General features: G+C 40.1%; 1 protein-coding gene across 10 annotated transcripts in view; it reads left to right on the top strand.

Moving 5' to 3' along the window:
• Positions 1–14,704, top strand: part of ZNF790 (zinc finger protein 790) — a 29,739-nt gene extending 15,035 nt beyond the window's left edge. For 5 of the 10 annotated variants that reach the window (XM_054462435.2, XM_063657628.1, XM_054462436.2 and 2 more), the window contains exons 2-6: positions 5,166–5,301; positions 6,660–6,738; positions 8,572–8,695; positions 8,982–9,077; positions 12,011–14,704. In XM_054462435.2, coding sequence (XP_054318410.2) covers positions 6,730–6,738; positions 8,572–8,695; positions 8,982–9,077; positions 12,011–13,692 — 1,911 coding nt within the window. In that variant the 5' untranslated portion in view covers positions 5,166–5,301; positions 6,660–6,729 and the 3' untranslated portion in view covers positions 13,693–14,704. The remainder of the gene's footprint in view (positions 1–5,165; positions 5,302–6,659; positions 6,739–8,571; positions 8,696–8,981; positions 9,078–12,010) is intronic. The other 5 variants (XM_054462437.2, XM_054462430.2, XM_054462432.2 and 2 more) reach the window with 1 other exon arrangement.
• The last annotated feature ends 1,798 nt before the right edge of the window (positions 14,705–16,502 follow it).

Raw genomic sequence — 16,502 nt, 5'->3', positions numbered from 1 at the left:
AGGACAGCAAGAATGCATAAGCTGGAAGCCACAGTGTCTTTTATATCTATCTCATACTCTGTCATTTCCGCAGTACCTTATTGGTATACAAGTTAATCCTATTCAGTATAGGAGGCAGCTACACAGTGTTGTGAATACCACATACTGGGTACCTTTGGAGCATCCAGGATGCTGGCTACCATAATTCCGCTTTTACTATTTTATTTAGATTTGCATTTAAATATGTTCGGCATCACTACTATTCTTTTGCTGAAACTTTCACTATTGTCTCTTTTGTGGCTGGAGTATGTCTTCTAGTAGCTTCTTCTGAAAGAGCGCATGTCAACAGTATTTCCTAAGTTGCATCATAAAACTCCTTATATCCTTTATACTCGAATGACAGCTTGGCTGGATATAAAAATGTTTTGACTCCCTCATTTGTTTTTTTCACAAGTATATTGGAAGATTTACCCCACTGTTTGGGGTACTGAATTTAGCACTGGAGAAGTCTGATGACAACTGAATTTCCTTTTTCTTATAGGTGACTTGATATTTTTATCTTGAATCCCCATGGATTTTAGTCTAATCATTTTATTGGGTAATGTTTTGCTACTATTTTGGTTCATTTTCACCTGTAATATGGTTTCACTTTTCATCATGTTTATTTATACTTTATTTCAGGAAATTCATCTTGAGTATTAAAACTGTAGTGTTAGATATACAGCTAAAACCATAGTTTTAGATATATCCTCTTAATTTGGATTTCATTTTTAGGTGCTCTGCCTTTTGCATATTGGATCTCTCTTTTCATTTTCATTTCTTCAAATGATTTTTGTCCCTTTATTTGTTAAATTTTGTTCTGTTCATTAATTTCTGTATTCTTTGTTCCATACTATACTTTCTGTGGCATTTGTCAGATCTTACACACCTAGATGGGGGTCTCACTGTGTTGCCCAGGCTGGCCTCAACCTTGAACTCCTGGACTCAAGCAATCCTCTAGACTCAGTCTCCCAAGTAGCTGGGACTACAGGCACATGCTGCTGCACCTAGCTAGTTTATTCTTCATTTCTGATGTGACTTAGCCTATTTTCTCTTTCAGTCTTGAATACTACTAACTCCCATCTATGGTCTATCTATTACTTTCTTCTCTTTCCTGAGATCATATATTTTTGCTTGTGGTCTGGTTTTAGAGCTGCAATTGCATCATACTTTTTTTTTAAATTCAGACTGAAATGTTGGGTGATAATTTTCATCTTCTCTGATTTTTTTAGTGAGTTTTTTTGTACATGGGGGATTTTGACACACTTTTAAAACTTTGTGTGTGGTTTTTTTTTTTTTTTTTTTTGAGATGGAGTCTCACTCTGTTGCCAGGCTGAAGTGCAGTGGCGTGATCTTGGCTCACTGGAACCTCTGCCTCCCAGGTTCAAGTGATTCTCCTGCCTCAGCCTCCCAAGTAGCTGGGACTACAGGCACATGCCACCACACCTGCCTAATTTTTTGTATTTTTAGCAGAGACAGGGTTTCACCGTGTTAGCCAGGATGGTCTCGATCTCCTGACCTCGTGATCCGCCCGCTTTGGCCTCCCAAAGTGCTGGGATTACAGGCGTAAGCCACTGCGCCCAGCCTAAAACTTTTATCTGACTATCTTAGGCATGTTATATCTAATTTATATTTTGGAGAGGATGTAATAGATTTTCCTGGAATAGCTGTCACTGGTATTTTCATGTGAAAAAGGTGAATGGGGCAAGGGTAGTTTTTAAGGTTTTTTTGCTCAAGGGTTTCTTCCTCTGTTACCCCAGTAGAAGACAATTTTTTAAAAAATTTGGCTCCCTTTGAATAGCCAGGCCTTCTTTGCCATTTAGAAGCTCAGCTGGTTCAGGAGGACTCCTATTATCAGCTCTGAGTTCACCCAGTGTCTTCTGCTATAATTAAGGAATACAGCCAAGTCCCCAGCTCATTTTATGAGGCCAGTGTTTCCCAGATACTGAAACAAGACAAAGTATATCTCGTAAGAATATGGGTGTAAAAATCCTCAACAAAGTACTGGCAAACCAAATCCAGTAACATCTAAAATGAATTATATAACATGCCTGAGTGGGATTTATCCCAAAAATGCAAGGTTGGCTCACCATCAAAAGTCAGTTAATGTGATACATCATATCAATAGAATAAAAAACAAAAATCACACAATCATCCCAATAGGTAGAGATAAGGCATTTGACCAGAGCCAATACCCTTTATGATTTTTTTAAAAACACACACATTCTACAAACTAGGAATAAAGAGGAATTCAACCTGATATCTAGGAAAAACCCACAGCCAACATCACACTTAATGGTAAAAGACTGGATGTTTTCCCTCTAAGATCAGGGACCAGACAAGGATCCCCACTTCTGTTTAACATTGTACTGGCAATTGGGCTAAGGCAAATGGGGAAGTAAAAGAAATAAAAGATACTGGAGAAAAGATTGGAACACAGCTAAGAGCATCTCTATTTGCAGATGGCATGATCTTCTATATAGAAAATAAAACTTATACTCTGAAAACTACAAAATAGATGATATTCAAACAAAAACTTTTACATGAATGTTCATTGCAGCATTTTAAAAATAATTGTCAGCCGGGTGTGGTAGCTCAGGCCTGTAATCCCAGTACTTTGGGAGGCCCAAGCGGTCAGATCACCTGAGGTCAGGAATTTGAGACCAGCCTGACCAACATGAAGAAACCCCGTCTCTACTAAAAATACAAAATTAGCTGGGCATAGTGGTACATGCCTGTAATCCCAGCTACTCAAGAGGCTGAGGCAGGAGAATTGCTTGAACCCCAGAGGTGGAGGTTGTGGTGAGTCGAGATCGTGCCATTGCGCTCCAGCCTGGGCAACAAGAGTGAAACTTTGTCTCAAAAATAATAATAATAATAATAGTAATTGTCAAAAGGTGGAAACAACCCAAATGTCCATTAACAGAAGAATGGGTAAACAAAATGTGGTCTATTCATCTGCAGAGATTTTATTCAGGCATAGCAAGGAATGAAGTACTGATTCGTGCTACAATTTGGATAAACCTTGAGAACCTTATGCTACGTGAAAGAAGCCAGTAACAAGTCCACATATGTTATTCCATTCATATGAAAGTCCAGAATAGGGAAATCCATAGAGACAGAAAGTAGATGAGTCATTATTTAAGGCTAAGTATGGGGCACATGTGGCAGTGGGGAGGCCAAGGAGTGATAGCCAAAGGGGATAGAGTTTCTTTTTGAAATCATGAAAATATTCTAACATTGACTGTGGTTGCACGTATTCGTGAATATACTAAGAACCATTGAATTGTTCACTGTAAATGGCTTAATTGTATGGTATGTGAATTACATTTCAATAAAGCTTTAAAAAAAAAATACAACCAATGTGTTTTGCCACCTTGAATCCCCCTGACATCTTCGGGCCTCCTTTTACCACCTCCTTTTGACATCATTCCTGCTCACACAAACTTTCATTCAGGATATGGTCTACTCCCCATGGGAATGGACATTTCTCATTTGTTTTTCTTTGTAGCATCACTGTGGCTTCCACAGACATTCTGTTCTTTCATTTTCTTTTCACATCTCCAAATAATTTGGAGTCTGTTCATTTTCTGTTTCCTGATGGTTGGTATTTACTTTGATTTTCTTGTTTCTCTCTACATGGTTTCCAGGAGGAGGAATAGCAGGATTAGAATTAGTTCTTGGCTGGACATGGTGGCCTACACCTGTAATTCCAGCACTTTGGGAGGCCAAGGTGGGAGAGTATTTCTTGAGGCCAGGAGTTTGAGAACAGCCTGGGCAACATAGCGAGACCCCGTCTCGACAAAAATAAAATAAATTAGCCAGGCACAGTGGTGCATTCCTGTAGTCCCACCCTATTCAGCAGGCTGAGGTGGAAGGATCGCTTCAGCCTAGCAGTTTGAGGCAACAGTAAACTGTGATTGCACCACTCTACTCCAGCATGACTGACAGTTTGAGACGCTGTCTCTAAAAATTTTTTTTTTCCTTTACTTTTTTTTTTTGAGAAGGGGTTTTGCTCTTGTTGCCCAGGCTGGAGTGCAATGGCACAATCTCAGCTCACCGCAACCTCCGCCTCCCAGGTTCAAGCAATTCTCCTGCCTCAGCCTTCTAAGTAGCTGGGATTACAGGCATATGCCACCATGCCTGGCTAATTTTATATTTTTAGTTAAGATAAGGTTTCTCCATGTTGGTCAGGCTGGTCTTGAACTCCCGACCTCAGGTGATCCGCCTTCCTCGGCCTCCCAAAGTGCTGGGATTACAGGCATGAGCCACTGTGCTCAGCTAAAAAAAATTTTTAATTATTTAAAAGAACTAGTTTTTTCTTAAAACTGTGTGATGATCACTCTCAAGTCCTTCATGTTCTCAAACACAAAATATATTTTAGTTCACAATTTATTCTCCAGCTCTTCACTCTTCTTGGAAAAGTGCTTAAAGTTCTCTACGCTGCTGAAGCTCTCTGTCCCCTAGGACCAATTCATACTACAGGCTTTACATGGAATTTTCATGAACTCCTCAGATTATGTATATCAGCCTTTACCCTCTCACACCAACTTTGTTGTATCTCTAATTAGAGACATTTTTAAACCTTACTTTAAAAATGCAGAATGCTTTCTTATTACCTCTGAAATATGGCCCAAACTCTATAGCCTGTTTTTTAGGGCTTTTCATAACAGGATCCCTGTTTTATACATCTCCATCTGCCACTGGTCTTTCCTCTCACTCTGTGTTCCTTGAATGCACAAAAATATCTTTGCTTGATTGGCGCATGTTGTTTCCTCTGCTAGGAGATCCCCCTCACCTTGCCCTGTCTTCTCTGGTGAGCCCCTGTGGAGGAAAAGTTAAATATTAAATTTGAACTCAATTGAACATGGACACAAACAATGGTCACCAAGTCCCGGAACAGGTTGTGTGAGCCCCTTGAAGCGTTCATCCAGCACTGTTTGGGAGAAATCTCTATTTCAAGCTATTCCTATAGTTATTGAAAAACAATAGACAATCGCAAAAACACGTTGACCTTTTTGTGTTCCTTGAGCCCAGTCAGGAAGGGACCTTGTGACTGGGCCTCGTGCCAAACAACTTGTTACAAAAAGAGCTAAGGTCCCAGACTGCACCAGAGCTTCATGAGACCTCTCCTCGTCTGTGCACAGATGGGTGGCCGACTCTGGAGCCCAGGCTGTTGCTTCCCGGTCTGGTGGTGAATCCTCCATAGTCTGCTGGGTGTAGTGTCTGACCCTGGAGTCCAGGCTGTTGCTTCCCAGTCTGGTGGTGAATGCTTATAGTTTGGTAAGTGTATATATACACACACATACATATATATGTATGTATGTATATATATTTTCCCTTCTCCCCTTCCCATTGCAATTTGCTTATTATATCATTTGCTTATTATAGCTGCATTGCCATTTACATGGGATAAAGGTTGTTTACCCTTAAAGATATTGTGTGTGTGTCTTTTCTTCTCCCCTCACGCATTTCCCACACAGAACAGCCCCTCAAGAGTCAGCTGAAGTACCATTTCCTATAGGAAATTTCTGTTAAAAACTAGTTTTGGTTTGGGCTCCTTAGAACTACTTGGCTCCTTTCTTAACCATGATTACCTTTATTTCCTACAGTATTGTAATTGCTGTTTACTTTTCTGACTGTGAATTCCTTGATAGTAGGTCCTGCAACTTATTTATCTGATTCCCTTGTGCTAAGCGCAAAGCTAGATTCAGAGAGACATATATATATAAAATATTTTTTTTTTTGAGACTGAGTCTCACTCTGTCGCCAGGCTGGAGTGCAATGGTGCAATCTCGGCTCACTGCAACCTCTGACTCCCGGGTTCAAGCGATTCTCCTGCCTCAGCCTCCCGAATAGCTGGGATTACAGGCATGCGCTGCCACGCCCGGCTAATTTTTGTATTTTTCGTAGAGACGGGGTTTCACCATGTCGGCCAAGATGCTCTCCATCTCATCTCCTGACCTCGTGATCCGCCCGCCTCACCTCCCAAAGTGCTGGGATTACAGGCAAGAGCCACCACACCCGGCCAATATATTTGTTTAATAAAAGTACTTGCTTCACAACACTGACTACTCGCCCAATCCAGCCTTCCTTCCATCTTTGGGTTCCCTTCATGAAAAAGCCACCCTGATGCTCAGTGTCAATGAAAACACAGGAGGCAGAGATCATGGGCTGCTCCTATAAGGGAAAGGCCCAGCTCATCCTTCACTCAATAAAATAAGAAATTCTGAAATCCAGAGGGTAGGATACAGTATTCAAAGTAACAAGCTTTGCATTCAGCAAACCTATGATATTTCCTAATAGTGAATTTGAGCAAGTGACCCATTTCCAGATATTTTAAATGAGACAAGTAACTGACATTCATAGGCGGCTTGAGGATAAATGTTAATGTAGGTATATATGAATCTAGGGCAAGCCAGAATTGACTTATCTAGTAGTATCCTGATCCATGTCATGATTTTGGCATAAGTGATTCGACTGAAACTTTATCCTGCTTTTGTTGAATCTCTCTGGTTTTGGATAGGGCCAGGATTTCTTCAGGTTCCTTCTGACTTACCTCCAAGGAAGAAAATGGCATTTCCTATTTGTCCCTTTGAGAGCTCTGAGAAAGGCCTGACCTTGTGGTTCTTTCCTTCTAGCTCTGCTTTCCCAGCACGCTGCCTCACCAAGAAAGAATCCAGAGGACTGGTTGACTTGGAATGTTAAGTCATGGCCCATGTGAGTTGGAATTGCCTCTCTCCAAAAATATAACCCATTTATATCAAATCATTTGAATATTTTTATTGCTTATCCTTAAACTGCTTACCTGAATCACTATTGAGCGTCATAAGTAGTGACTGTGAAACAGTCCAATGCTTTCCCTAGATATCCCTCTTTTCTCCAACCAGTATGACCAAATCTATCCACCAGGGCTTTCAGTATCTCCTGTGTCCCAATCTGGCAGAGCACTGAAGAAGAGAAATACATTTCCTTAAGGGGAACAGTAAAGACTTTTCATTTCAAACCTGTGGCTTAACAAGATGGGATGGAATAATTAAAGGGGACATACTACATAAAGGCTTTTATTTACTCTGTAGAATGGGATGTTTCATTTAACCAAGATGGGAGTTGGTGTTGGTTGGTATTCATTTAGGTATGTGGCACTTTGTGATGCTTTCCTTAGCAGATATGATGGGAGGTTGAGTTCAAAGAGATCTGGGATTTTCCAGGAAATTAATGAAAGGTTATTAACAATCCGGGGTTAGTTATTCCAGGCTGCTATAGCCTGTCAGTGGTATCGACAAAAAACTCATTTGATGACTTTCACAGTAATCACTTATGACACTGAATTTGCTGATTGTCAGCTGCTTAACAAAGAGCCTGCAGATTCTACACATTTTCCACAGAAAATAATATTCAGTCAGGGAGTGTATCTCTTGAGAATTCTCTCAATTTAAACTAACAGACAATTCAACTAAAAGTAGTAGCTTAAGCAAAGGACAGTTACCTGGGCCAAAGGCTCTGTATGCACAAGTCTGTTTGTGCCCAGTAAAGACTGCTTACAACCAACAAAACCCCGAACTTTTCTCACATAATAAATCTAGGATTCGTTCTTCCAGGCTGGTGTAGCCTCTCAATGGTATCAACAAAAACCTCCTATGATATCTGTTCTGGGCTGCCATTCTGATATTTTGGTATTTGTGATTTGAAGATCATAAAGATGTGGTAACTGAGCAACAGGAGTTTTTACCGGGTGCAGTGGCTCATTAGGACTTTCGGAGGCCAAGGTGGGTGGATCACTTGAGGTCAGGAGTTCGAGACCAGCCTGGCCAACGTTGCGAAACGCTGTCTCTACTAAAAATACAAAAAATTAGCCGGGCACAGTGCTGCACACATGTAACCCCAGCTGTTAGGGTGGCTGGGGCACAAGAAACACTTGAACCTGGGAGGCAGAGGCTGCAGTGAGTCGAGATTGCACCACTGCACTCCGGTCTGGGTGACAGAGCAAGACTCTGTCTCGTAAAAGAACAAAAAAAAGGAGCATGTGGGCCGGGCGTCGTAGCTCACGCCTGTAATCCCAGCACTTTGGGAGGCCGAGGCGGGTGGATCACGAGGTCAGGAGATCGAGACCATCCTGACTAACACGGTGAAACCCCGTCTCTACTAAAAAATACAAAAAATTTGCCGGGCATGGTGGCGGGCGCCTGTAATCCCAGCTACTCAGGAGGCTGAGGCAGGAGAATGGCGTGAACCCGGGAGGCGGAGCTTGCAGTGATCAGAGATTGCGCCACTGCACTCCAGCCTGGGCGACAGAGCGAGACTCTGTCTCAAAAAAAAAAAAAAAAAAAAAAGAGCATGTAGACACTTGGCTTTAGTCACCCTTATTCCCATGTCATTTCCTTATTCCCATGTCATTTCCCCTGAAACCATCAGGCAGCCAACTCTAGTTTTTTGCCCCGTATATGCCCCATTCCCTGCAGTGTCCCTTTCTAGCCTTTCCCCTTTCATCTATAGGGTTATAATTATTTTTAAAAATTTCACCATTAATATTTGGAATTGTTCTTTTAACAGTTGATGATGTTCAGGGATGTGGCTGTAGATTTCTCTCAGGAGGAGTGGGAGTGCCTGGACCTGGAACAGAGGGATTTATATAGAGATGTGATGTTGGAGAACTACAGCAACATGGTCTCACTGGGTAAGATTCAGCCATTTCCTTAGAAATTCCTGCTTTCTGTATTGTGATTTTTTTATCGTCTTTTAAATGTCCAGGGTAACTTCTGACCTTTGTTTTTTGGAAAATGGTTTGCACTTTGTAAATCTGGCAATAGTTATCATCTGTAGGCACTTCCATCTTTCCTATCCTTTATAACTTATTTTTGCCCTGCCTGTAATTGTTTCTCTTCCTTAGTAACCAAAGAAGTAGTTGCAAATTTTGGAATCTTTACAATGTGGTTCTTTGCTGTTTCTTATCTTCTGGGCAGGTCTTTGCATTTATCAGCCAGAAGCGTTCTCTTTATTGGAGAAAGGGAAAGACCCCTGGAAGATTTTGAGGGATGAGACAAGACGACCTTGCCCAGGTGAGTGAGGGCTGAACAGGCACAAGGAGGCCATTGTTGTGGATAACAGCTCAGCTGCACAGTGAGGCAGCAACACCTCTGAAACATTGGTCTGAAATATCCCCTTAAGACCAAAAAATGGGCTGGGTGTGGTGGCTCATGCCTGTAATCCTAGCACTTTGGTGGGTTGCCTGAGCTCAGGAGTTTAAGACCAGCCTGGGCAACGTGGTGAAACCCCATTTCTACTAAAAAAAGAAAAAAATACAAAAAATGAGCCAGGCATGGCAGCACGTGGCTGTAGTCCCACCTACTCAGGAGGCCGAGGCAGGAGAACTGTTGAACCAGGGAGGCAGAGGTTGCAGTGAGCTGAGATCGTGCCATTGTACTCCAGTATGGTCGACAGAGTGAGACTATGTCTCAGGGGAAAACAAAAACAAAAAAACAAAAACTGGCTGGGTGCCGTGGCTCACACCTGTAATTGCAGCACTTTGGGAAGCTGAGGCAGGCAGTCTACCTGAGGTCAGGAGTTCGAGACCAGCCTGGCTAACATGGTGAAACCTCGTCTTTACTAAAAATACAAAAACTAGCCAGTGTGGTGATACACACCTGTAGTCCCAGCTACTCGGGAGGCTGAGGCAGGCGAATTGCTTGAACCTGGGAGGCAGAAGTTGCAGTGAGCCAAGACTATGTGACTGCACTCCAGCCCGGGCTAGAGTACAGTCAGACTCCATCTCAAAAAAAAAAAAAAAAATTTAATAAGGGCCTGACGCCTAGATAGAGACAAAACCTTTTCTAAAAGAACTCTCTCTTCACTCCAAATACCACTCTATTTTTGTGCTCTCATTTTTCACTCATGTAACAAAAAGGTAAGTGCCATTCTTTTCTCCAGTGGCCCTTATTTTATCTATGATTTGGATCAAGTTCCTTCTCATCTCCCTTTTTTAAAATTTAATTTTCATGAAATTCTTCATTCAGTAAAAAAACAAACATTTTTTACCTCATTTTATTTTACCCATCCCTTTTGAATTTTTCTCATTTTTCCTAGCTTCTCCTTGATTGTACATTGCCTGCATTTATTAGTTCTCCTTATTAGTTCATTCTTTTAACCAACATTTATGGATTTTCTCATTTTAGGTTTAAAAGAATTAACAAGAATATATTATCTCTTAAGAAACTTTTTCTTCTCTTCTGTGATTGGAACATGGCCACACATTTCTGCATACAGGGAACATTAAGAGAAGACCTCATAGGCTGCTTAGCTGAAAATTAGAGTAACAGGTGATAACAGTTTCTGGTCACAGTGAGGAGGAAGTGGCAGAAGAAAGGTTAGGGCTCATGAAGTACAACCAGAAGAACACAGTGTCATATAAGAGAAGCCCAGCCAGGCGCGGTGGCTCATGCCTGTAATCACAGCATTTTGGAAGGCCGAGGCGGGTGAATCACCTGGGGTCAGGAGTTCAAAACCAGCCTGGACAACATGGCGAAATCCCATCTCTACTAAAAATACAAAAATTAGCTGGGCATGGTGGTGGGCGCCTGTAATCCCAGCTACTTGGGAGGCTGAAGCAGGAGAATCGCTTGAACTCAGGAGGCGGAGGTTGCAGTGAGCTGAGATTGCGCCACTGCACTCCAACCTGGGTGACACAGTGAGACGCCATCTCAAAAAAAAAAAAAAAAAGACAAACTCTGACTTGTCTAGTTCCCCGTATTCCCCAGCTTTTCCTCTCTAATAATAATCATCAGCTACTGATTATTCAACACTTATCCTGTGTCAGGCACTTAATAGAAATAGCGTATTGTTCCAATCCTTGCAACAAACCTCTGCAAAGCGATGTTTTATTCCTTTTCATAATATGAAAAATTAAGAGCTCAGTCAAGCTCAGTAATTTTCCAATCACCTAAAAAGTAGTTTTAGTAAACAGAACTGGAGTCTGAAACTGCGGTTTGTCATCTTTCCATTGCAGTACATTACTGCTCATACTTTGTAACTAAACCGCCTTTCAATTCATTGAGTCACTGCTAGAGTACTTGCTCTGTCTCCCAAGAAAAACTGATAACAATTGTACTCGATCCTAAATATATATATAAAAAGAGTCCTACTTATTCTTAGGTTGTGCCAGACTCCTTCTCCCTTGAAAAAATTTCTCTAACTATTTTTTTGTTGTTGTTAAGACAGGGTCTCACTCTGTCACCCTTGCTGGAGTGCAGTGGTGTGATCATGGCTCCCTGTAGCCTCGACCTCCTAAGCTCAGGTGATCCTGCCACCTCAGCCTTCCAGGTAGCTAGGACCACAGGCATGCACCACCACTCCTGGCTAATTTTTTATAGGGATGGGTTTTTGCCATGTTGTCTAGGCTGGTCTCAAACTTCTGGGCTCAAGCAATCCATCTGCCTCAGCCTTCCCAAGTGCTGGGATTAAAGGTGTGAATCACTATACCTGGCCTTCAAACTATTTTTCTGTCTGAACTATCACCCATAATTATCTCCTTTAACCTAAATGCAGCATACCCTGTTATTGAGATCCTAGTACTTTGGTAACTCTGGATCAGATTGCTTCCCTCATATTAGACTGATACTCTGCTATTTCCCAGCATTCCTATTTTTAAACTCTGAATTATATAAGATAGTCATCATAGTACTTGGAAACTTGTTAGGTATTTTATGACTTATTATTCTGTTATTGAGGTGATACCTGGAAAATCATTTTTTATTGAGCTCCTCAGATGAATATGATCAAAATAAAATATATTTCTCATCACTTGACTCAACTTTTATTATTTCTTTTAAATTTCTACTTATTTCTTGCCCTTTTTTCCATATTGCTCATATTTGCAAATTTTCTAAGCCATTCACTTCTCATATGCTTTACTTCAAGATTTTCTATATCTATTTTAGAAGTTGTATTGCTTTTTGTACATAAAACAGTATGATGTTTTTACCTTCTTATTTTTCAGACATGCAGTCGAGGTGTCAGACCAAGAAGTTATTACCAAAAAATGGCATTTTTGAGAGAGAAATAGCCCAATTGGAAATAATGAAAATTTGTAAAAACCACAGCCTTGAATGTTTATGTTTTAGAGGTGACTGGGAAGGCAACACTCAGTTTCAAACACTTCTAGATAATCAAGAGGAATGTTTCAAGCAGGTGATACGCACCTGTGAAAAAACGCTCACTTTTAACCAGCATACAGCGTTTAATCTACACCAGAGACTTAATACAGGAGACAAACTGAATGAATTTAAAGAATTGGGGAAAGCCTTTATTTCTGGTTCAGATCATACTCAACATCAGTTAATTCACACAAGTGAGAAATTCTGTGGAGATAAAGAATGTGTGAATACCTTTCTTCCTGATTCAGAAGTTACTCAGTATCAGACAGTTCACACTGTTAAGAAAACATATGAATGTAAAGAATGTGGGAAGTCTTTTAGTTTACGTTCGAGTCTTACTGGTCATAAGAGAATTCATACTGGTGAGAAACCTTTTAAATGTAAGGATTGTGGGAAAGCCTTTAGATTTCATTCACAACTTAGTGTCCATAAGCGAATTCATACTGGTGAGAAATCTTATGAATGTAAGGAATGTGGGAAGGCCTTTAGTTGTGGCTCAGATCTTACTCGACATCAGAGAATTCATACTGGTGAAAAACCCTATGAATGTAATCAATGTAGAAAGGCCTTTAGTCAGCGATCACATCTTATTAAACATCAGAGAATTCACACTGGTGAAAAACCTTATGAATGTAAGGAGTGTGGGAAAGCTTTTACTCGTGGATCACACCTAACTCAGCATCAGAGAATTCATACTGGTGAGAAATCTCATGAGTGTAAGGAATGTGGAAAAGCCTTTATTCGTGGTTCAAATCTTGCTCAACATCAGAATGTTCATGTTGGTAGGAAACCTTATGAATGTGAGAAATGTGGGAAAGCCTATATTTGGAGCTCACACCTTGCTCGACATCAGCGAATTCATACTGGAAGGAAATCTTATGAATGTAAGCAATGTGGGAAGACTTTTACTTGGGCTTCGTATCTTGCTCAACATGAGAAAATTCATAATGAGAGGAAATCCTATGAATGTAAGGAATGTGGAAAGACCTTTCTTCATGGCTCAGAGTTTAATCGACATCAGAAAATTCATACTGGTGAGAGAAACTATGAATGTAAGGAATGTGGAAAGACCTTTTTTCGTGGTTCAGAACTTAATCGACATCAGAAAATTCATACTGGAAAGAGGCCATATGAATGTGAAGAATGTGGAAAAGCCTTTCTCTGGGGTTCACAACTTACTCGACATCAGAGAATGCATACTGGCGAGGAACCTTATGTATGTAAAGAATGTGGGAAATCTTTTATCTGGGGTTCACAGCTTACACGACATAAGAAAATTCATACTGATGCAGAACCTTATGGATGCAAGAAAAGTAGCCACATCTTTAGTCACCATTCATATTTTACTGAACAAAAAATTCATAATGGTGCAAATCTCTGTGAATGGACAGACTATGGGAACACCTTTAGTCATGAGTCAAACTTTGCTCAACACCAGAATAGTTACACTTTTGAGAAATCATATGAATTTAAAGATTTTGAGAAAGCATTTTCTTCAAGCTCTCACTTCATTTCACTCTTGTGAAATATTATATAAAAGTGTAGGAAGGGCTTTATTCATGACTCATTAATTGATGTCATTTATTTTCTTCTCTTGAGGAACCCCACAAATGTAAGTAATATTGGAAGGCATTTTAACAGGGCACACATCCAGCACCAGCAGCAGCAGAGAATTCATCATGCAATCAATATAGGAAAGAAATTACTGATCAGTTATCAATTGCAGAGTATCAGGGTAAAATTTTATGAGATGATAGCATGAATTCTTTTTGAATCATTCTCAAAACGTTCTCATCAGAGATGTTGCAAAAATAATTCATATATAATTTGGCCAGGCACGGTGGCTCACACCTGTAGTCCTAGCACTTTGGGAAGTGGAGGTGGGTGGATCACCTGAGGTCAGGAGTTCGAGACCAGCCTGACCAACATGGTGAAACCCTGTCTCTACTAAATATACAAAAATTAGCCGGGCATGGTAGCACACGCCTGTAGTCCCAGCTACTCGGGAGGCCGAGGCATGAGAATTCCTTGAACCTGGGAGGTGGAGGTTGCAGTGAGCCAAGATCACATCACTGCACTCCAGCCTGGGTGACAGAACAAGACTCCATCTCAAAAACAAAAACAAAAACCCACAAGGATTTATATATAATTCATTTTGGAAATCTTTCATCATTAGCAAAATTCTGTTGTATTTCCACAAAAATCATTAATTAATCTAGAAAAGCCTTGAACTATGTCATACAATTTATTTGGCATGTCTTGTTTCAATACATCCTGCCTCTCTATTTTTTTTGAAAAGTATCTTAAATCTATGTCTGTTTAATCGTATTCATTAGATTGTAAGGGTTGAATGATTTGAGATTTACATGACTTAGTGACTGTCATTTGTATTGGTATTAAGCCATTTTATGAGAGGAGGACTTTAAGACTATAATGATTATAGACAAATATGTCATCTCTATTTATGTCTTATTGAACATCAGAATGTTAATTCTGAAAAAAAATTAGTAAAATACAATGAAGAAAGCTTTGAATGAGTATTAATTTCACATGCTACATCAAAAAAACCTATAAAAGAAAGCCTTGTGACTTTAGTAATAAAGTGGGGTTGTTGAGTGTTCAGCAGTTTTTTAAAAGACATTCAGAAATGATTTCTCTCTAACAAATTTCTAAAGCCAAGTGTTATATAATTCATTTTTTACCACAGTTATAACTCAGAAACTAGCAAATGGACAGCCATATGGATCCTTACCTCTTCGAAATTTAGTACTATATATAAACCGTTCTTATATTAAAGAGCAAATAATAAGTGAAATTACAGAGTATTTAGAATGATGAGACCTATATTTTAAATCCTGTGAAATAACTAAAACAGTTATCAATAGAAATTGCTCTGTGTATAAAACCAAGAAGATTGAGGACAGTTTGTTTCTCATCATCACTGTATCCACAGCACTTAGGACAGTGCCTATAATGTTGTAGGGCCTCAAATATTTATTGAGTTAAATAATGATTACACAGCAAGGTAGAATAAGAACAAATACCCCAAATGAATGAATGGAAAGGCTTAATGAAAAGCTGAAATCATGGAATAAAAAACCATACAGGTTTTTCATCAAAATCTAATCCTTTGAAGAAAACTATTATTTATTAGGCTTTGTCAGTGCCTCTACTATAAGGAGAAATGGAATACAACTATATGTTTAGGGGATATTTTTTAGTATTAAGTATGTGAACTCTGTTAGACATGATTTTTATATGTGGACGGTTTTTTTCTAGGAAAACATTATTAAATATGATTAAGTTTCAAAAACAACCAAAAAAGTTCAAAAAACAGAAAAAAGTATCATGTAAGAGGAGGCTAAGCACAGTGGCTCATGCCTGTAATTCGAACACTCTGGGAGGTTGAGACAGGAGTATCACTTGAACCCAAGAGTTCCAGACTTGCCTGGACAACATAGGGAGACCCCCACCTCTGCAAAAAATAAATTAGCCAGGTGTGGTGGCACCTGCCTGTGGTCACAGCTACTCAGAAGGCTGAGGTGAGAGGACTGCTTGGGCCCAGGAGTTTGAGGCTGCAGGAAGCTGTGATCACACCCCACTGCACTGCAGTCGGTGATGGAGCAAGACCCTGTCTAAAACAAAACAAAACAAAACAAACATGTAAGACTAGAAAACTGTACAGTCTACACCCTGAAGAATAGAAAATCCTATGGAAAATTTGCCAGGGCATGCTAAAAGACTAACATTTTTATAATAAAAGTAGATGGGATAGCTCTTGAACATCAAATTCCAGAAAAATTTCACTCATGAAGATACATGAAAAAAACTAACATAGATGAACCCAATATTTAATCAAAGAATAATATAGTAGATATTTGCTTATAATGTTTAAGCTCTGAGCAGGATGGATAATTTTTATTTTTGAAGTGGAGTCTCACTCTAGTTGCCTAGGCTGGAGTGCAGTGGGGTGATCTTGGCTCACTACAATCTCCGCCTGCCAGGTTCAAATGATTCTCCTGCATCAGCCTCCCAAGTACCTAGGATTACAGGCACCCTCCACCATGCCTGGCTAATTTTTGTATTTTCAATAGAGATGGGGTTTCACCATATTGGCCAGGCTGGTCACCAGCTCCCGACTCAGGTGATCCGCCCGGCTCAGCCTCCCAAAGTGCCAGGATTACAGGCGTGAGCCAGCGTGCCCAGCCTGGATGGATAATTCTGAATGATGAAAAGTTACTTTACCAATTTCTTCTAAGTGAAGTTCTTGGTATCTTTTAGTGTTACATGAGTTAAGAAATGCTGACTATATGTACACATATTTAGCACATTTAT

Source organism: Pongo pygmaeus, chromosome 20, assembly GCF_028885625.2.
Source record: "Pongo pygmaeus isolate AG05252 chromosome 20, NHGRI_mPonPyg2-v2.0_pri, whole genome shotgun sequence".
Taxonomy (NCBI): Eukaryota; Metazoa; Chordata; class Mammalia; order Primates; family Hominidae; genus Pongo; species Pongo pygmaeus.
The sequence above is the reverse complement of the archived record's forward strand: the minus strand, read 5'-3'. Positions and strand labels throughout refer to the sequence as shown.